The 22,612-nt window shown below is 43.3% G+C and overlaps 1 protein-coding gene across 1 annotated transcript in view; it reads left to right on the top strand.

Moving 5' to 3' along the window:
- GALNT16 (polypeptide N-acetylgalactosaminyltransferase 16) overlaps positions 1–22,612 on the top strand; it is a 221,034-nt gene that overhangs the window by 118,714 nt on the left and 79,708 nt on the right. Inside the window, exons 2-3 of the mRNA XM_073552166.1 lie at positions 12,972–13,147; positions 15,090–15,188. Coding sequence (XP_073408267.1) covers positions 12,972–13,147; positions 15,090–15,188 — 275 coding nt within the window. The remainder of the gene's footprint in view (positions 1–12,971; positions 13,148–15,089; positions 15,189–22,612) is intronic.

Below are 22,612 nucleotides of genomic sequence, written 5' to 3'. Positions count from 1 at the left end.
CTTGGACTCTGCTCCATTCATTATCTGCTTTGTAAGGTGGTTAGGCATTGTTAGGTATTTTCGGCAATCACATAGCCAATCAATGTTGTGAAGTTTGCACATGTGTGTAAAGGGGGTGTTGTATGTGCTATGTGTCTCTCCCTTTAATTGTTGTATATATATAATATGTGTTGTTGTAATGACAAAGTAATGTAGGGACAGCATAGTTATGTAGTGCTTAGGACACTAGAGGTCACTGTAGGGTTAGAATGTAAGTTGTTGGCTATTGATATAGGGAGGTTAGATGCTAGATAGGACAGCAATAGTTAGCTGGTTTTAGCCAGAATAGAAACAGTTAATTAGCTGTACCAATGGGATTATTGGTGGGAGGAGTTACCTAGAGGAGACAGAATTATTCTAGAAAGTTAGTCAGAGTGTTGTGAGGAAGCAAACGGAGCAGAATAGTGATGGGCAGTCCGGCTCTTTTTGGTGATCTGGCTCTCACGGCTCCGCTCACCAAAAAGAGCCTGCTCTTTTTGGATCCTAAATGGATCTCTGTTGCTTACGTGCTCAGGTGTCCATAACTCCGCCCACCTGCCGCACAAGCCCCACCCACTTTCTAAGACACAATTACATTGCTGAGTGGGCGGAGTTTTGTTCGGTGGGCGGAGTTACGCGTGCCGAACGCCGAGATTTTACACCCATTGAGAACCAGTCAAGGATTTTAGTGGCTCTCACTAGGGTGCCGGCTCCCATCATTTGCAGCAGGGAGCCGGCTCTTTGTGTCGGATCATTCGCGACCGACACATCACTAGACTAGAACAACAGTGCAGTTGCAGTGGAGTGTGAGAACAGGCAAGACATGGTACAGTGGTCTGAAGAAAGTATGAAGTTTGGCTTCTGGGGAGCACTCTCGGGGAGAGACCAGGAAGAGGATTTCGGGTTGGAGTCTGGGGACACCGTCTGGAACTGTCAGGGACCTAAGTTCCAGTTGAGGCTGCAAGCGGCAGTCTGGTACTTTTGCCAAAGATTGGCAACGTAGATGGGGAGCATCCAGTAACTGCTAACGGGAGGATTCTGCAGGCCTTGGGTTCAGAGAACATGCAGGACAAGAAGTGGCAGGGCCAGACCAGGGACTATACAGAAGATGTCATGTTTATGTTTTACTGGGACGGAAGGACTGTAACTGTGCTGCCAGAACTTGTTTCAAATAAATCCTTAAAGAAAAAGAACAAAGTTTCTGCGGACATTTGTGTGTGTTCACATCCCAATGGGACACTGTATCCTGATCAGGCTCTGGTCCTGCAGGTGGGTGAAGAATTGCACACATGCTGCACTAACACCAAGACACACTCCAAAGTTGTAGTATCGGGGCGCCCGAGTGCTGAAGAGTTAAAGCTCCTTATCACAGCTGGCACCCGGGCCCCCGTTACATGTGCACCTCCACTGCTTTCAGGACAGGACTGCAGAGCTATCTATGAATAAGGGGAGAACTTGATATTTTGTTTAAAGGGTTATTCAAAAAAAAAATTAAGTATATATGGCTACAACAGGCTATACCAAAAACCTCGGTTCCACAGCGGCATCGGGCTGCCTCTAACATCAGACTGTCGGCAGACCCTGCTGACACCTGCCAACAAGCTGGTGTTGCAACTCACCTTGGGCATATGTCTGTGTCTAAAGTGTCCACGCATCATATGTCGGTTTGGGTGCATTTATGATAAGCGGTCTGCATTTGGCATACGCACAAGGAAAGCTCTCGGCAGATATGTCACATCTCTCCTTAGGCCACCATTCATCTGGCTGTTATATATTGGTATGCTTTTTCTAATCTACTTTCTTTCAGAGGCTTCGCCCATGAATGTTTTTTTGTTTGTACTTAATTATTTTGTCAGAACAGGCATCATACGATTTGGGGTAACTCTTTTACAATAACCGAACCTCAAAACTGCATCCTTTTGTAGTAACACGCGCTGTATGTGGCTTTTAAACAATTTTTTGATAAAGTATTAATCTTGTAATACTTAAAGGGAATCTGTCAGCAGGTTGTGGCAGCCACAGGTAGTGGCTGAAACACTGATTTCAGCTATGTGTCATTTATTTGGCTGAGTGCTGTTGTCTCAATATAAGTGTTTTATCACCAGAAGATTATCGATTATCACTGCCTGGACTATAGCTGCTGTGAGCCCTGGTCCCCACTCTTCCTCAGCACTGATTAGCAGCTCAGTCAGTGTAGGTGATAAGATGCCCAACCACTCAGGTCTCACTACTGAAACCCCCTTCTGTCATGAGGATAGACCCCTATTTTATCATATCCTCCACTTAGAGTGGTGGTAACTTATCTTGAGCGCCCGCCAGGGCAATGGAGATACTCGGTATCGGGACGCTTCTTAAAGGGGCAGTGTCACAGCGGCGGTGACCCGGTCCGTGGCCTTGGCGTCCAATACAAGGGGAGTATTTACAGGGGAATGAGAAATAAAGAGTTTTTGTAATAAGTTCGTGACGCCATCCATGGTATCTGGTCAGAGGCGACCAGCACTGCAGTGCAGATCCTCTGAGACAGATGGTGTGATGCAGCAGAGATGGATAGCTCTCCACAGGCAGAGCTGGGTCCCAGGGCAGATGAAAAAGATGTTGAGAGATGATGATGTAGCAGTGCTGAGGCAAGAATTCAAAGGACACAGTAAGGTGCAGTTCCCAAGCTTTACTCACAATTTCTGGTGCGCACAGATGCCCACTTCATTGCCGTGTCCTCCAGGTGAGGGGCTCAGTCAACTCCCAGGCAAAATAAGTACACCTTTCCAGCACTCCCTTCAGTATGTGCCTTTCCTGGCCATCACCACAGTGCTGATTTCCACTTTCCTTCCTTTCCAGCACCTCACAGTCATTGTCGCAGGCCAGCCGCTGCGGATCCTGTCAGACAACGTGAGCCACTACGTTTCCTTGATCTTTTCTGGCTGCCTTTAAGGAGAAGATAACTGTGGTAGTTGGCTGTGGTCCCTAAAGTTGCCACAGCTATTGGCTTGCTAGCTGAGTCCTGATGTCCACTCCACTAGGTTAAGAGGCCGAGACCCTTCTGCAACCTGGATTCTCCCCCACCTGACGTCCGTCAGTGTGGAACGAGCCCCACGGGGAGCACTCTCCACCCGTGCCTCTGGTGAACCCCTTTTCCCTCTCAGGGAACTTCCTTCCAAAGATTACTCCGTCCAGCAGCTCCTCCTCCTTGTGTGTCCTGGCCTTCCAAAACATAAAAATCACGCTCCACTGTAAGCTTACTTACCTCTCTGCCCCCAGTGTCATCAGGGTCTGTTCTCCATGCTTTATGGTCACCTACAGCCGCTTCAGAATAAACAGAGACACAATTCAGATGCAACTCAAAGAGTAAAACTTTACTTTCATGACTTCGCAGCACATCCAGATTCGTTACAACATTTTCGACAGCTTGAACATTACACGTTTCTTCATCTTTCCCTGCACTCCTCTCCCTGTCACACTGCACGGTCCTGGGTCGGACTGTTTCCAATGGCTCCTCAGCATCCTCCCTGGCCAGCCTCACTGCATACAGGTGTTCCCTCAGCCATTTTGCCCCAGTTCTGATGGCATCAGCTCAAGCAATGACCTGCCACATGGCGAGTGACCTGCCCTGCGGTGCTGCGGTGATTTCTCCTGTATTGCAAGTTCCTGTAGATGCTGTCGCTGCTATATCTGAGGCTATGCTGTCCCACTGACTCTGGATGGCTGGATTCCTCCTTAAACGTTGCAGGGCGCTGAGTAGCTTGGGCATTTAGCCCACCCAAGCACTTCGGGCTACCTAGACCTGACTGAATCTACCGAGGAACTATTCCTGCCTTACACCCAGCTGTCCTCTCCTACGGTTAACCAATTACACAAATATCCTACACTAAGCACATCTATAATATCCTCATCTAGTGGCCAAATGTGTACACTACACTTTCCCTAATCATATACATAGCAGATTTTACACATATCATTATGAACCAATAATATATACACACACTAAATCGGGACAAGTTTGGAGGTTCAGGACAGTATCTGTAACCCCCTTATAAAGGCACAGCTCCTGTGCCTGCTTGGTCACCACTCTGCCTGTTTAAGACACTTGCTGTGAACTGTACAGTGCCAACACGATAAATGTGCTGCAAATGGCACCGAGGGTTAATTTTCTCACTTTTTTGGTGACCTTGCTCAGAAAGTTCCATATAGAATTCTGCACAAGTTCCCTTTGTGTTAATTAAGTCTGCACTTTACAAGCAGAGCAGACCTCAGCCAAATCCTACACTGATGTGTCCACTGTACTAGATGTTTCTTGCCTATAGTTTTATTTCTCCAAAAATCCTATAAAGAATAGGGAAGCATATGCCAAGTAAAGCACATATATTTTATTAGATCAAAAGAATAAAAATCTCACATAAAAGTAATTTTTCAAGGGAGATACAAATGCAAAATATACTGCCTGCACAGAAAATATACCAATGCCTAAAAGAATAATATAGTAAAGGCATATATTCAGAACCTACTAGATCTTACATAATAAAATTATTCTCGATTCAATCACTCATTTAAAGATTAAATCATAAGTTGACAATGAGTGTATGCAGAAATCCACAGATGCCAGTGTCTAATTAGAAGTGCACAGAAAAATATAGTCATGTACTGTACATATCCACTAGCGTGTGGGGTTCCATACTAAGACCTAACAATATATAGGCATAAGAGACAATCTAGTAGCAATGCATAATGTCCACAGACCTAAGCCTGAAAAAGTGGGAGACTTCTATAACAGCCACGTTCACATAAACATAAGATGTGGTTATAGGGCTACATAAATGTCCAACAAGATATCAAAAATAGTTTTTTTTTTATAAAAAAGTACACACTGAACAAAACTGATGCCTAATACGAGGCACAATGGCCAAGTATCACCAAGTTGTCAGACTGTGAAAGTTGATTTGCAAGTCCTGTGATTACTAGAAATGGGCAAAGTGATTACGATGAATGTTAGACGTTACTAATCTCTAATGTTGGCTTGTGAAGTTGTTACACTGAGTATTTGGATGAACCGTAAGATTTTGTAGCATGACGGATCCGTGCTGAATGTGACTCGTTGCCCATATCCCTTTATTAAGGCCTCTTTCACACTTCAGTTTTTTGCCATCAGTCAAAATCCACCAAAATTTGAAAATGGCGGATCCGCAAAAAATGTGTAAAAACGGATGCAAGCTGATGGAACGGATCCGTTTTTTAAAGGATCCGCTATACCGATTTTAGTGCGGATCCTCAACAAAACGGATCAGTACCATCCGTTGGCATCCGTTTTTCACATCTGTTGGATCCGTTTTCTTGCGGATCCGTTTTTCCACACCTCCAAAATGTGATGCTCCCAAATATGATTCGCTCTTGGAAAATGCTCTCAAATGTGATTGGATACTGGAAACTAGGGAGGAATATATCTAGGGTGTTGTGATACAATTTCTTTGAAAGGTTTTAGAGCTAGTGGCAGCGATGGAAGGAGTTAGTGCGAGTCTGGAAGGAGTTATTGCGAGTATTGACAGCTTCAGTGTGGAATTGGATCTTCACTTGAATCGGTTGGCAATTATTGCTCTCGAGAGGGAGAAAAGAAGATTGCGAATCCTGCGTATGAGGAGATGGCGCCAGTGGATTCATCCCATTAATGCGCAGAGGTTCACCCGTGGCGTTTTTTCCACATTGTACCTGGAATTGAGGGAGAATCCGGACAAGTTCTTCAACTACGTGCGCATGAGGCTGGAATTCTTTGAGATATTGGTGGATCGTGTTGGAGAACAAATCCGGAGAAGGGACACCTACATGCGGTTTTCTATATCACCGGCGGAGCGTTTGATGGTGACCCTTCGGTAAGTTATCTACCTTTTAAAATGTTTCAGATTCTGCAGGATTTTATTGTTATGTTATGGCTTGTAGTTTGTATTAATTTTACTTTTTCAATTTTTTTAACAGATTCCTGGCAACTGGAGAATCCTTCACCTCCCTCCATTTCCAGTTCCGGATTGGGATTTCAACTATTGCTGGAATTGTACAACAGACCTGCCGGGCATTATGGGATTCTCTACAGGAGGAATACATCCCAGAGCCAACCCAGGAGAGGTGGCTGGAGATTGCCGACAAGTTTCAACAAATCTGCCAGTTTCCAAACTGCATCGGTGCCGTGGATGGCAAGCATATCAGGATTGTGAAACCTATGGGCTCTGGTTCACAGTTTTACAACTATAAGAAATACTTTTCTATTGTGCTTATGGCCATTTCGGATGCAAACTGCAAATTCATTGCCGTGGACATCGGTGCATACGGTCGTTCTAATGACTCTCAGGTATTCAAGATTTCCACCATGGGCCGTCGCTTGTATGGAGACAATTTTGACTTCCCACCTCCAAGACCACTCCCTGGAACAACAGGCCCACCAATGCCTTTTGTGTGCGTTGGCGACGATGCTTTTCAGCTTTCTAAACACCTACTCAAACCATATGGTAGTTGTGGATTAACACACCGGAAAAGAATCTACAACTATCGGTTAACCAGAGCGCGCAGAGTGGTGGAGTGCGCGTTTGGAATTTTAACTGCCAAATGGAGAGTCCTGTTAACGGCCATGAAAATGAAAACAGAGACTGTGGATGAGGTGGTGAAGGCCTGTATAATCCTGCACAATTTTGTCCTTTCAAAGGAACCAGTTTCCATCGATGAAAATCTGTCTGAAACCACCTTGTGGGATTATGAGCAGCAAACTTTTCGGAGTACTGGTTCAGTGGCAAGAATTAGGGACACCTTTGCAGACTATTTTGTGACACCAGAGGGACAAGTGGACTGGCAAGATGACATGATATAATTTTCTATACCAATTATGAGTAACTTTTTTTTTTTTTAACTGAAATTTTACCAAGTGTTTGGTTTTCCCAAGCATTGTTACCATGTGATTTGGTTTACCAATTTTTTTTTTTTAAGTTTCACACTTTGCAGTGTTACCAATTGTTGGGTACCAAGCATAAAGTTTTACCAGTGCTACCAATTGTTGGGTACCAAGCATAAAGTTTTACCAAGTGTTGTTTTGCACTTACAAATGTTACCAAGTGTTGGGTACCAAGCGTAAAATGTGACACTTTGAAATTTTACCAAGTGTTGTGTACCAAGCGTTTCACACTTTGAAATGTTCACGTGTTGTGTACCAAATGTTGTGCTACCAAGTGTTTTTTTGTACCTTGTACACAACCGGTGTACTGTGAAATATTGTTGTGTGTTGTGTTACCAAGTGTTGTGTTTACCTTTTACACCACTGGTGTAATTTGAATATTTCAAAAGAAAGAAGCAAAAAAAAAAAACACAATAAAGTTTTTTGAAAAAAAAAACCAGTTTATTTCTGAATTTGTAATGTAAGTTTTTTTTTTTGGTATATATTACCTTTTTTGTAACTTTTTTTTGGTATATATTACTTTTTGTAACTTTTTTTTCTTGGTATATATTACCTTTTTGTAACTTTTTTTTCTTGGTATATATTACCTTTTTTGTAACTTTTTTTTTTTTTTGGATAAGAAAACATCACAGAGTGTGATAATGTTGGGTGGAGATAGTATTGGAGGGGTTAACAGGGTTGACCACATCGAGGGGGGGGGGAGGACTGGGGAGGGAGTTGGTGAGGACCAGAAGTGGAAGGGGGGTTTAACACATGTGGTTGGGACGGGAGTGGATGGACAGACGAGCTTTGTGGGTACATTGAAGGTGTATGTGGGGGTGCGTCTGGTGAGGGCATTGGGGTATAATGCAATGGGGAAGGAAGGTACTGGGAAGAATGGAATGGGGAACTAGAGAAAGGAGAGGGACGGTTGTATGATGGATGGTGGTGGAAGGATGGGCGGGGGAAGGATGGACTGTGGAAGGATGGGCGGGGGAAGGATGGACTGTGGGAGGATGGGATGCTTCAGCAAGTACTTCCACTAGAGCATTCTGACAGGCTTGCATCACACGCATCTGCTGGTGAGTACTTACACCTTCCATTTGCCGGACAACAGATTGAAAAAAGGTATGACTCGATGTCTGGTTTGATTCTAAATTCATCTGTTCCATGTATCTTCTGAGTTCCATGATACTTTGATTGATCATGGTCAACCCAGAAGATAACCGTTCTCCATAAGTGTGGAAACCGTGCTGAACAGATGAGTTTAGACTCAAACAGACAGACAAGGTCATCCTTTCCTGACTCCTCAGACGCTGCCGGCCAGAACCAAAAGTTGGTTGAGATGTTGCGGCAGTGTCTGAGGGGTGTGGAACAGGGAACAAGTCGTCACCAGCAGCTTCATGTGATGAAGTCTGCCCTGCTGCTCCAGTGCTGGTGGAGGGGATAGAGGGATGAGACAAGAGGGTAGGTACAGAGGGGTCGGATACCTCGATGTGGTCACCGGGGGCGGTCTCACTAGGGATCACTCCAGAGGGACGCAACTCTGATGCAGACTCCCGAGTGCTGCAGATGGTGCTAAAAAAAAAAAAAGGAGAAAAAATGTATATTAAAAATATTGATATTTAATTTAAGTCTGCTGAAAAAAAATGGTTAAACATTTCTACTACAGAAATGGTTTGGGGAATATTTACCTTCTGCACACCATTGTTGATCGCAGGAACGCCAGGGCTCTGTAGTTCTTGTACTGGGGTCCCTGGCGTCCTCCCGATCCACTCGGGGTCTGCATCTCCTTGTTGTAGTCCCTCTTGAAGCGATCGCGGAGCGACCGCCACCATGTGATAACCCTGTCACCTGTGAAGCAAAAAAAAAAAAAAAAAGGGGTTTAGTATTCAACACTTCACATGCTGGAATATAAGTTACTGAAGTTGTAATACTTACGCACAAAATCCCTGGCCCTCGCATTGAGTTCCTCCCAGTTCTCAATAACTGAAGAACAGACCTCATCCCAGAGCCGTCGGGTGGTTGGTTGGTCGGCATGTAGACGGTTTGCCATGTTCCACAGCGGCTCCCGGTTTTCCACCTCACGGATGAGTTCGTCAGTATCAATCATGGTCCCCTCATCCATATATCTCCGGGGAGCACGCTGTGAAACCTGTGAAGATAAACAAAACAAAAAAAAAAAAAAAAAATTACATTCTATTTAAACACATGATGTTCATTTAAACAATTATCCAAATAGGGTTACTTACCTTTTGCCGACCAACAGATGCATCACCTTGACGACCCTGGGATGTCCTGGGAGTCACTCTAGTGCGGGCACCGGATTCTGAAGACTGTGGTAAACAAAAAAAAAAATTTGTTTGGATGGAAAAAAAAAATTTGTTTGGATGGATGCGTAGTTATTGTGTGTGCACTGTGATGAATGTTTGTGTTGGGTGTAGCATTATGTATCTGTGTATGTGCTAAACTTACACTCTGCGCACCCCCTCCTTGCGTCTCTCCACCCTGCACGTCTCCTCCTGGAAGCTCCTCTGAATCATCTTCCTGTTAAAACATAATACATGGATAGTGTTTTTAACCAAAAAAAAAAAATTTTTTACCTCAGCTCACTGATGATGTGAGGGGGAGCTTTCAGGAGAAGACATTATGGTTTGGGGCAGCTGCGTTGGCAGCTGCGGTGCTTCCTGAAGTGATCTGCAAGTATAAAGACACTTGTTAAGCTACTATACAAAGGATCATAATAAGCTTTCAGGCCTTTATACTTACAGGGAAAATAAAGGTTGGCTGGCCGTCTCTGCTGCGGCCTGTCCGACCGTCTTCGCTGCGGCCTGTCCGACCGTCTCCGCTGCGGCCTGCCTCACCGTCTCCGCTGCGGCCTGGCTGGTGGTGCTTGCTGAAGTGATCTGCAAGTATAAAGACAATTGTTAAGCTACTATACAAAGGATCATAATAAGCTTTCAGGCCTTTATACTTACAGGGAAACTAATCGTTGCCTGTACTCTGCCGCGGCCTGGGTGTTCGTCTCTGCTGCGCTCTCGCCGTTCCTCTCTGCTGCGCTCTCTTTGAACATCCCTTCTGCGGTCTGGCTGGGCGTGTCTGCTGCTTTTTTGGTGCCTCTTCATTATTAAGTGATCTGCAAGTATTAAGAGAATGATTTTAAGTGTTTGCATGTATACATTTCCTTATCTCTCACCGAGTGTAACCACAGTGAATGAAGGTGTGTAATATTTTGTGTAAACCCACTTTTTTTTGCATGTGAATTCCCTGAAAAAGTGTCACCAAGTGTAACCAGTGATTGAAGATGTGTAATTGCTGTGTATACCAGTGTTTGCATTCCCTCAAACTCTCACCGAGAGTGTAACCAGTGATTGAAGGTGTTTAATTTGTGTATACCCACACTGTGTTTGCATGTTTTTGAATTCCCTGAAAAACTCAGCTGTTTATACCCAGATTATTTCATGTTGCAATCTCTCACGTTTAACCACACTTGTATACCAAAAATTTAATGTACCTTTATGGTAACTTAATTTTACCTTTTTTTTAAATGATACAAAGGAGATTTTTTCAAAACAGTTTATTATTTTTTTTTTTTATTATTTTTTTTTCCAACAAATAGGAGCTACTCTGCTCTTTATTTTAAATACCACAATAAATGAAAAATAAAAAACACCAATTTACAACAGATACATTAATAACACCACAATTGCAAATCTGAAAATAAAATAAAAAAAACCCATACAAACACGCATAACACACAGCCAGGCCACACACACACACACACACACACACACACACACACACACACACACACACACACACACACACACACACACACACACACACACACACACACACACACACACACACACACACACACACTCTTGCAGGTGGAAGATTTGCAGCTGAGTTTGATAGTCAGGCTGGTGTTTGATGTCTGGTTCGGTGTCTTCAGTGTGGCTGTTGCCAGATGTCTGGGCCCAATTACACCACATACAATACCAGTTAGGTCGGTTTCACATTTGCACTTTATAGCGCAGCGATGACCTGCACACGGCCGCCGCTAATCACCACCCCATCCGGTCATCACCGCCTACTAGCACACATGGACGCTTGGGATCTGCGCACCCTATCTTTATCATAGGGTGCGCAGATGGTGCGCTGGCAGGATTTTACTGTGTGCTGCGCACTTTTGAAGGTGTGCCATGCGCGACAAAATGCAACATGCTGCGTTTGGCGCACAAGGGCACACCTTCAAAAGTGCACAGCACACAGTAAAATCCTGCCAGTGCACCATCTGCGCACCCCATACTAAACATAGGGTGTGCAGATCCCAAGCGTCCATGTGCGCTAGTAGGCGGCGATGACCGGATGGGACGGGGATTAGCGGCGGCCGTGTGCGGGTCATCGCTGCGCTATAAAGTGCAAATATGAAACCGGCCTTACACCACACAATCACAGCATAAAAAATACAATATAATTACAGTTGTAAGAAAATAAAATGCAGTACACATGCAACAGAAGAAAAAAAATGGAAAAAAAAAATTAAAAATGCAACACACACACACACACACACACACACACACGCTCCAGGGGTCTTGCAGGTGGTAGACTTGCAGCTGGGCAGGCAGGTTTTATAGCTCTAGTTCAATCTTCTATCAGGCTGCAGTCAGATATCTTGCTTGGTGTCTTCAGTGTTGCTGGTGCCGGATTGTCTGGGCCCAATTACACCACATACCATACACCACTCAATCGCAGCATAAAAAATACAATATAATTACAGTTGTATGAAAATAAAATGCAGTACACAAGCAACAGAAAAAAAAAAGTATGAAAAAAAAAAACAGACATGCAACACTCGCAGACCACACACTAGCAGGCCATACACACACACACACACACACATACACACAGAAATGTCATAAATAGGTATACTCACACTTGTAGGTGAGCTGGTACTGGCAGGCTTGGTGGGTGTCCTCTGGCAGAGGCTTGGTGGGTGTCCTCTGGCAGAGGCTTGGTGGGTTGTCCTCTGGCAGGCTTGGTGGGTGTCGTCTGGCAGGCTTGCTGGCTGACACTGCATGTCTGGGCCCAATTAGCCCACCTTATATAGTTTTGGGACTGTCTGGAAAAGTATCTTTTTTTCTGGGCATGCCCAGTGCGATTTTGCGGATCCTGCCATTCTACCGCATGGCGGATGACGGCGGATCCGCCGTCATCCGCCATTTTGACGGCAAAAAAAACGTTACAAGCTCCGTCCCCCTCAGACAGAATCCGCAAAGAATTTTGCGGATCCGCCGAATATCGGACGCAACGGACGACCATCCGTCAAAATCCGCCACTAATGTATCCCAATGGGGAAAATGGCGGATCCGCAACAAGAAAAAGCGGATCCGCCATTTTCAAATTTTGGCGGATTTTGACTGATGGCAAAAAACTGAAGTGTGAAAGAGGCCTTAGGCTACTTTCACACATCAGTTTTTTGCCGTCAGGCAGGATCCGGCTATTTTTAGAAAAAACGGATCCGGCATAAATTTTGGAGAACTGTAGAAACGGATCGGTTTTTTTGCTGGATCCGTCTAGCAGGTTATATCTGTTCCTGGGGGCTGGCCAATTGGATCTGAGCATGCGCAGACTTAAAAATCCGGATCCGGCTTTTTCGCCGGAGACAAAAAACGTTACAGTAGCCGTTTTTTCCAGACGCCGGAATGAGACAAGTTGCCGGATCCGGCAAAAAACGGATGAAACGCAATGCCATCCGGCACGATCCGGCGCTAATGCAAGTCAATGGGGAAAAACTGGATCCGGCATTGCATTTTGCCGGATCCGGTTTTACAAAAAAAAGCCGGATCGCGCCTGAAGGCAAAAAACTGATGTGTGAAAGAGGCCTAAGCATCCGCTGTAACGTCTCAAACAGTCCGTGCTGCACAAACTCCTCGTTGCTTCACTATTTTTTCCATCTGCCAGAAATCTCTGAGTGCGGAGAATTGTATAGGAATTTGCAGGCTACGATGCAGTCCGAGCACGTTTCATGAGATGGGTTTTGTTCCAGGTGACGTCAGCCTTGCAGACAGAGAAGGGGAAGCTGAACGGCTTTGATGAGAAGTTGTATCTATCCTCCAAGATTCTAAAGGCTGGAGAGGATCCTTACCGACAGCACGCCTTCAACCAGCTGGAGAGTGACAAGCTGAGCAGTGACCGGCCCATTCGGGACACACGACATTACAGGTAGATTAGACGTATGGAAAAATGAGGAAAGTAAGATGTTTCATGGGGAGAACAGAAAAGGTCATGGTAAACTATGCTGGACCCCGCTTCCCTGGCTCTGTGTCAAACATCTGTGCAGATTAAATCCATGGAATTTACTAATTCAACATACACTTACAGAAATTCTTAAGTGGTGTCTTTTTTTGAGAGAGGGGGTAGGGTGTAGGGTTGGGGGAATAAATCTTTAAGATGTTTCCATTTTCATTCATGGCGCTTAGTCTTGGTCCCCCTAGGTCATATACTCAGTTTGAGCTCCTGACTGCAGCAGCACAAACAAAACCGCTCTTTGTAGAAAAGGTTTATTTTGGCAAAGACCCTGATTCCAGCAATGTGTCACTTACTGGGCTGCTTACTGTAGTTTTAATAAAATCCCAGTTTTATCAGCTGCAGATTTAGCAGTTCTCTGAATACTGAGCTCTGTATAACCCCGCCCACACCACTGATTGGTGGCTTTATGTGTACACTGTGTGCATAGGTAGAAAACTGCCAATCACTGGTGGGGGGAGGGATTATACAGAGCTTATGAATATGGGGGAGTACATGAAAGCAGGGTTACTAGTCCTCTAGTGACAATCTCCTGCTGATAAAAGTGTGATTTTTATAAAAACTACAGGAGGCAACGCAGTAAGTGAAACATCACTGGAATCGGGGTCTCTATCTCTACATGATGCTGCTCTCAGATTAGGTGTCAACAACCTTGTGACAGATTCCCTTTAAGGACATGCACATTTTGACCCTAGTGGACACAGCACTCTTTTTTTCAATGTCACATTCCAGGAGCCATAATACCTTATTTTTTAATTGAAGTAGCTGTATGAGAAGTTTTTTGTCTTTTACACAATAAATTGTGTTTGTCTGTTGCACCATTTTGGGGAACATATAACTTATTACCTAACTTTTATTAACATTTTATGGGAAGAAAAAGCAGCAATTCTGCTGTTCTTTGATGTTTTTACATTTTCCACTATTCATGTGCAGTACATATAAAGTGTAAATTTTTGATGTGCGAGTCCACAAGATTATGACAAAATCAAATTGCTATAAATTTATTTATGTTTAATCAATTTTATACACAATAAATGCACCCAAAAAATATCATCTTTTGTGTTGACATCAAAAGCTAGAAGTTTTACAATTTTTCACCAGGGGAGCTATATGAAATTTTACTGGTACATAAGAATGAGAATTGTTTTATTACACTTTTTGACAGGTGGAATATACAAAATGAACAGCAATTTTGATGGTGTAAGTTCTGATTATTACACTTGTAGCTAGGCCTAGACTTGTGTCTCTATTATGGGTCGAGAAATGCACTTATATTACACTCTTCTGAAACTGACCTCAGTCTGTATTGACACATCTTTCACAAAAATGCAGAATTTTTGCAAACACAGACTGTCGCAGATGCCCTCATTTTGCCCTGCTGGAATACCAGAGTTGAGAAATATTACAGGATGTGTATAATTTTTTATTTTTATTTAATATGTGATCATAAATTACCGCAGACTTGTAGGAAACACTGGTGATACTCAGAATAACTATCGCTCAATTGCTTTCCAGCCATGAGACTTCTAGACATTAGTGATGAACATGTTCGGATAAAGTGTTATCTGAGCATGCTCACGTGCTTGAAAATCTGTTCCAGTCCCCGCAGCTGTTCAACAGCTGCAACACTTGCAGGGATTTCCTGTTTGTTAGACAATCCCTTCGTGTCTTGCGACTGTCGAAAAGCTAAGAGACATGCAACTGCGGGGACTGGAACATAATATTCGAGCACACTGCAGACACTCGGTTAGCACCCAAGCATAACACCTTATCCCAGCACGTTCACTCATCACTACTAGATGTTGGAGATCTTTCCCCGTCGGACTGTTATAACAGACCCTCGCTCCTTTCTTCCCAGATGCACCTCTGTCCATTACGACAATGACCTCCCCGCCACCAGTGTGATCATTACTTTCCATAATGAAGCGCGGTCTACTCTGCTGCGAACTATTAAAAGGTGGGTAGTGATCCTGGTTGCTGCACCTCTGTTATGTATGATGGGTTTCTCTTACACGGCTAATGTCTCAGTAATGACCGCTTCATTACGCAGTGTATAAAGAGTGGTGATTCCGTGTTTCCTGGTAATCAGGACGTAGTCATGGTGGAGGCCCCTTGTGACAATGTCTTGTGTGGGCATTGAATACAGACCTGCTCTGCTCTAACCATATTTCAGTGATCTGGTGGGGTGTGGTGGGGTTGGGGGTGCATCTACATTGGTTTGGTGTCCATGGAATTTATTGTTCGAAGGCTTAACACTCAGCTTGATATGTGCGAATAGAGCAAAATATATGGGGTCATTTATAGAAGGTAATGCCCTTTAATATACAGCAAAATGATTTTTTAGACATTGTCCATTTTCAAAGAATCTTTCAGGGTGTTCTAGATCACACACCACTTTCTAGAATGTTTTGATCATTAGGATAAGATTACCACTTGCACTCATTACCCATGGAAAATGCAAGTCCAGGTAAACTTAAAGGGTTATTACCATCTCCACAATCCTATTCCAATATGTAATGGGTGTAATATTAATAATATTAGCAAATACCTCTAATTAGAACAGTAGTATAGTTCTTCTGATTAGCTTTCTGCATGTGCAGGGTATGACAGTAGCTTAGATTTCCAAAGTTATGACCACTATTAACTAACCAATTAACTGTCACTATTAACCACAGATACTTGAGCTACTGCAATGCCCTGCACATGGGGTAAGCGACATAGGTAATCAGAAGAACTATGCTACATTTCTATTTGGAGGTATTTGCTAATATTATTATTATTATTCTTACACCTACTACATATTTTGATAGAATCTTGGAGATGGAAATACCCCTATTAATAAAAAATGTAAAAGGATTGTCTGTATAGGACCATTTGGCTTTGATAGAATGTTACCGGACCATAAATTCAACATAATGTAATCTGGGAGTGAATCTGGAGGCCACTAAAGGTGGAAAAGAAGCATTGCACAATCATTCTACGCGGTGACATCCCGTCTGCAACATATGATTATTGCAGCCAGTGATGGCCGGGGGGATGACATGAGTCCTCTGTGCCCAGTGCATCAGTCATGTGCTGTAAATGGAAAGTCACCCCCGTAGACCTATAAGCAAAGGACGACCCGGAGCAGCGGAGAGGCGGTGCCCATGGGTACATCATGCTTATTTTGTTGTTTCAAACCATTACCAGCGATGATGTCTATATTTAATATTTCTCAGGCGATGCCCTTTAATTGCAGAGCGCTCCCTGGGACGTTGGAAACGTGACAACTACAGTATAAATGAGCTGAAATCTCTTTAAAATGTTTGACTTGGAATGAAGTTTCCATTCCTTTCCTGTGGATTAGCTCATGTCTGCATGGCAAAAATGCCAATTCTATCTCCACCTTATTGGCTTTCAGATAAGGACGCGGTTGTGTGCCAGACATTTCAGAATAACAGTGTAGCCCTTGTTCCACCCTTATGGCACATGTAGTGTAAAGCCCAATAACCTCGACAGCCTACACTCCAATAAAAGCTCATTTGTCGTATGTCGCACTTTACATTACATAAATAAACCATTACTAGTATTTACAGATCGTTGCAGTTTTCACATCTGAGCATTCAGCCAAGTGCCGGCTATTGTTCCACATCCACATGACAGGAGGAAACTATCAGTGTCAATGATAACTGTCCTGTTATCTTCATGCCAAATTTTGGCTTCTCACTTGTACCATTTTCAGTTCTTCAAAGACGTTTATACAGTCCTGGCTGAAAATGTTGGCACTCTTGATATTTTTCCAAAACATTAATATTTTTCCCAGAAAATTGTTGCAATGACACATATTTGGTTATACTCTTGCTAATTTTCAGTTGTGTGTACTGGAACAACACAAAAATACAGAGGGGTAAAAAGGGCAAATTGGGCATAATTTCAGATAAAATCCAAAAAATTTGCTGGACAAAATTGTTGGCACCTTCCCAAAATTCAACCAAACAAAGCAAGTCTTTATTGTTCAACTTCCGCAACCTCTTTCTATACCAGACCATTGCCCTTCCCCCATACCCTTCCTCTTCAACATTACTGAAGGAGAGCTTACTCCTCTCTCCAAATCACAGCTCACCACTTGTGCACTTGACTCCATCCCTAACCAATCTCTTCAACTTATCACTAACTTATGGTACTTTCCCATCTGCTTTCAAACATGCCACAATCCCACCTATCCTCAAAAAGCCAACCCTCGACCTGACCGTTATGTCCATCCATAGTCCGGTATCGCTGCTCCCATTTGCTTCCAAACTCCTTGAGCAGCGTGTTCCCTCTGAACTTTCCTTCCACTTGTCATCTAACACCCTCTTCAACAATCTAAAATCTGGCTTCCGTCCCTACCATTTCACTGAAACTGCCTAGACCAAAATTATTAACTATTTACTTACAGCCAAAGTAACAGAGAATTCTCTATACTTCCTGTTCTCTGCCTTCCACGCAGTTGACCACTGCCTCCTACTACACATCCTCTCTTCCTTTGGGGTCACAGACCTTGACGTATCCTGGACTCCTCAAACCTTTCCAACTGCACATTTAGGTTCTCCCTCCACTCCCACAATACCTCCTCATGCCAACCTCTCTCTGTTAGAGTCCTTGTCCTAGAACTCCTACTCTTCTCCATCTATACCCTGGGCCTGGGACAACTCGTAAAGTCCTATGGCTTCCAATACCATCTGTACACTGATGACATTCAAATCTACCTGTCTGCTGGCCAGAATCGCAGAGTGTCTATCAGCTATATCCTCCTTCTTCTCCTCTCGCTTCCTTAAAGGGAACCTGTCAGCAGGATTGTGCTGAGTAACCTACAGACAGTGTCAGGTTGACACCATTATGCTGATTAAAATGAAAGCTTGTTTTATGAAATCCATCTTGTGGTTATTGCTTAATCTGTACTTTCAGTTTTCAGTTAATGAGATTCTCGTGCTCTGGGGTGGCCTGTGAGGGGGGGTGGTCTTTATTTGGTGCTCTGCTGACATATTCATCTGGGATATAAACCAGTTTGTATTCAGCGTGTAAGCACATGTTCACACTGGCCTCTGAACAGAAAAAAAATAAAGACAGAAACATAATGATTAACTACCCTGCAGTAAATAAGCAGCATAATGAATGAAAATAATATGATGCTTAGTTAACATGTTAAAAAAAATGCAAAACCCATCCCACCACTTCACGGTGACCGTAATTGGGGCAGTCCTAACTCTAATATTAAAGGGAACCTGCCACCCCACCAGGGCCTTTTTAAGTAAAAGAGCCTCCTTCAGCAGCACTAAGGCAGCATTCTGTGAAGGTGGCTCTTATGTTTCTTATCCCTAGGAACGCTGAAATAAAGACTTTTATAAATTTCCCACCATACCTCTATTGTGCCATGGAGGTTTGTTTTCTCCTCCTTTGTCAACCTTCTCGCATCCGTCCATCATCTCCCTCTTGCCTCTGTGTACAGCATCCTCTGCTCCTCGTTACATGCCCAGCGCCTGCGCTCTGCAAACATTTCTCAGAAATGTGCCGTGCACGCCGTCCAGGAACTTACATCTGGTGATGATATAATGATATGGCGCCTGCATGGAGCAGAGGCCACAGATCCCGCCCCGCAGTGTGTTATGATGTATTCACACTGTTGGGCTGGGAATCTGGCGCCTGCGCAGTGAGAATCTCTGCGCCTGTCCCCATCTCCCTCCTCCTCTTTCCTCCACCGTAATATGTCGGCACTCGGCAGAATCTTAGTGAGCTATGTGTGTATATATATATATATATATATATATATATATATGTGTGTGTGTATATATATATATATATATATATATAATGTATGTGTTTGTGTGTATATATGTGCGTATGTATGTGCATATGTATGTGTGTATATATATATATGTATAAACATATTCTGTTTATTGTGCAAACTAGGGGGCAGGTCAGTGAGCCATCAGTGGCCTGCCAGCAGTCTGCATTATGAATATCTAATCAGAGAACCACATAAAGCCACGTCCACTGCTCCACCCTGTGGCAGGGGCATATGATTAACTGAAAACTGAAAATAAAGAATAAACAACAACCTCAAGACGGATTTCATCAATCAAGGTATCATTTAAATCAGTATAACGTCGCCAACCTGACACTGTCTGTCGGTTACTGTGCACAATCCTGCTGACAAGATCCTTTTAAAGGAAATCTGTCACCCATTTTTTGTGATATGATGTAAAGATATAATTCAATTTAGTGTCACATAAGAATTATAGCAGTACTTTTGATACCCCCTGACTCCCCACCTTTGATGCATAAATACCGTTTTTAGCGCTCCTGCGGTGTATGTAAATCTCCGCAGTCCGGTCCGATGGGCGGGGCTTATTCTCCTTCTCTCCCTCCCCTCCTCGGCTTGTTGTACTTATTGTGATCTGTGAATATCACAGATCCTGTAAAGTTGCCGCGTGTGCGCATTGAAATGGCCTCTCGCGCATGCGCAATATGCTTTGCTCAACTGTGGGCAAAGCATAAAATCAGTATTGCGCATGCACCGGCATACGCAATTACATTCTATGGCCCGGAAGCATTGCGATACTTCCAGGCCATAGAACGTAGTGGCGTATGCCAGCGCATGTGCAATAATGATTTTATGCTTTGCCCACAGTTGGGCAAAGCATACTGAGCATGCGCGGGAGAACATTTGAATGCGCACTCGTGGCAACTACCTGAAAGCAAGAATAACCAGAAAGAAATGCATAGAGCAAGACAGGAGGGGGGAAGAAGGGGAATAAGCCCCGCCCATCAGACCGGACCGCAGAGATTTACATACACCGCAGGAGAGCTAGAGCTAAAAACGGTATTTATGCATCAAAGGTGGGGAGTCAGGGGGTATCAAAAGTACTGCTATAATTTTTATGTGACTCTAAATTGAATGATATAGAATCATAGAATCGTAGAGTTGGAAGGCACCTCCTTGGCCATCTGGTCCAACCCCCTGCTCAAAGCAGGATTCACTAAATCATCCCAGACAGATGTCTGTCCAGCCTCTGTTTGAAGACTTCCATTGAAGGAGAACTCACCACTTCTCGTGGCAGCCTGTTCCACTCATTGATCACTCTAACTGTCAAAAAGTTTTTTCTAATATCTAATCTGTGTCTCCTCCCATTCAGTTTCATCCCATTGCTTCTAGTCTTTCCTTGTGCAAGTGAGAATAAAGATGATCCTTCTACAATGTGACAGCCCTTTAGATATTTGTAGACAGCTATTAAGTCTCCTCTCAGTCTTCTCTTTTGCAAACTAAACATTCCCAAGTCATGCAACCTTTCCTCATAAGACAGGGTTTGCAGACCGGTCACCATTCTGGTCGCTCTTTTCTGAACTTGCTCCAGTTTGTTGATGTCTTTTTTAAATGTGGCGCCCAAAACTGGACACAGTATTCCAGATGAGGTCTGACCAAAGAGGAGTAGAGGGAAATAATGACTTCACGTGATCTAGACTGTATACTTCTGTTAATACATCCTAAAATTGCATTTGCCTTTTTTGCTGCTGCATCACACTGTGCTGTTGCTTAGCCCTATTCCTCCCATTCTGTATATGCTTTTTTCATTTTTATTGCCCAGATGTGGTACTTTGCATTTTTCCCTGTTAAAAAACATTCTGTTAGTTGCTGCCCACTGCTCCAGTTTATTTATATCTTTTTGAATCCTCTCTCTCTCTTCTCTAGTATTAGCTATCCCTCCTAGCTTTGTGTCATCAGCAAATTTAATCCGTTTACCCTCAATTCCTTCATCTAAATCGTTGATAAAGATGTTGAACAATACAGGGCCCAGGACAGAGCCCTGTGGTACCCCACTTGAGACATTCTTCCAACTGGATGTGCAGCCATTTACGACCACTCTTTGGGTCCGATCACTAAGCCAGTTATGAATCCACCTAACAGTTGCCTTGTCCATTCCATACCTAGTACTTTTTTTCAATAAGGATTGTGTGAGATACTTTGTCAAATGCTCTGCTGAAGTCAAGATATACTATATCTACAGCATTTCCCTGATCCACCCAATCAGTGATTCCGTCATAGAAGGAAATTAAGTAAGTCTGACATGACTTATTAGTTACAAACCCATGCTGACTCTGTTTAATCACTTAATTCTTATCCAGGTACTGACATACATGTTGTTTAATAATTTGTTCAAAGATCTTTCCTGGTATAGAAGTCAGACTCATCAGCCTATAGTTGCCTGGGTCCACCTTCTTCCTCTTTTTGAAGATAGGAATAACATTTGCTCTTCTCCAGTCTTCTGGGACTTCTCCTGTTCTCCAAGAATTTTCAAAGATTATGGAGAGGGGTTCAAAAATGTCTTGTACTATCTCCTTCAGTACTCTGGGGTGTAATTCATCTGGACCTGGAGACTTGAATTCATTTAGGTTAGCTAAGTGTTTCCTCACTATCTTTCTGTTTAAGCAAAGAAGGAAGCACACTGTAGCGCCATAACATGCAAATATGAAAAATGAATTGCATTACTACATTAGAAATATGAAAAATTGAGAAAGTTTAGCGCATAAAATGGCCAAGTTATGTGTACCTGGAAGCCACGTTAAGGCATTTCTCGTTTTCCAGGTCCCTGTCTATGCCAATCCTCATTAAGACTGAAGTCTCCATCTGAATGGTTAAGCACCTGTTCACACTATGCTTATGCTTGGATGTGACGGTCAGTTTTTGAAATTTGTATTCATTTACTTTCTGACAGAGCACTCCACCTGTTAGCCGCAGGCATTTTTAATCAAAGCAGGGCCACTTCCCCTCCACAGAGATATAGACTTCAGTCTAAACAGAGGATTTTTCATAGGTTCCTATTCTGATGGAGACTTCAGTCTTAGTGAGAATTGGCATAGACAGGGACCTGGAAAACGAGAAGTGCCTTAACATGGCTTCCAGGTACACATAACTTGGCCATTTTATGCGCTAAACTTTCTCAATTTTTCATATTTCTAATGCAGTAATGCAATTCATTTTTCATATTTGCATGTTATGGCGCTACAGTGTGCTTCCTTTTGTGCTTGAATGTATATGAGTTATACTCACACTATGCTTGGATGTGACGGTCAGTTTTTGAAATTTGTATGTTTCTGTTTATAGATATCCTGGATTCTTCAATTCCCTTAATAGGACAGTGAAGAACAGTTGATGTTACATTTCCTTTCTGAGAGAAAACAGATGCAATACAGGAATTTAAAAGTTCGGCCTTCTCAACATCCTGTCTTACCATTTCATCATTTTCATCCTGTAAAAATCCTATAGCATCTTTGACTTTTCTTTTACTTTTGACATATCCCCAAAATCCTTTATTATTGCTTTTGACGTCTCTTGCAAGCCTCAATTCCTTGTCAGCTTTAGGT

Source organism: Dendrobates tinctorius, unplaced genomic scaffold (assembly GCF_039654945.1).
Source record: "Dendrobates tinctorius isolate UK_male_01 unplaced genomic scaffold, ASM3965494v1 ptg000186l, whole genome shotgun sequence".
Classification (NCBI taxonomy): domain Eukaryota; kingdom Metazoa; phylum Chordata; class Amphibia; order Anura; family Dendrobatidae; genus Dendrobates; species Dendrobates tinctorius.
This window is presented reverse-complemented; position numbering and strand designations above follow the sequence as displayed.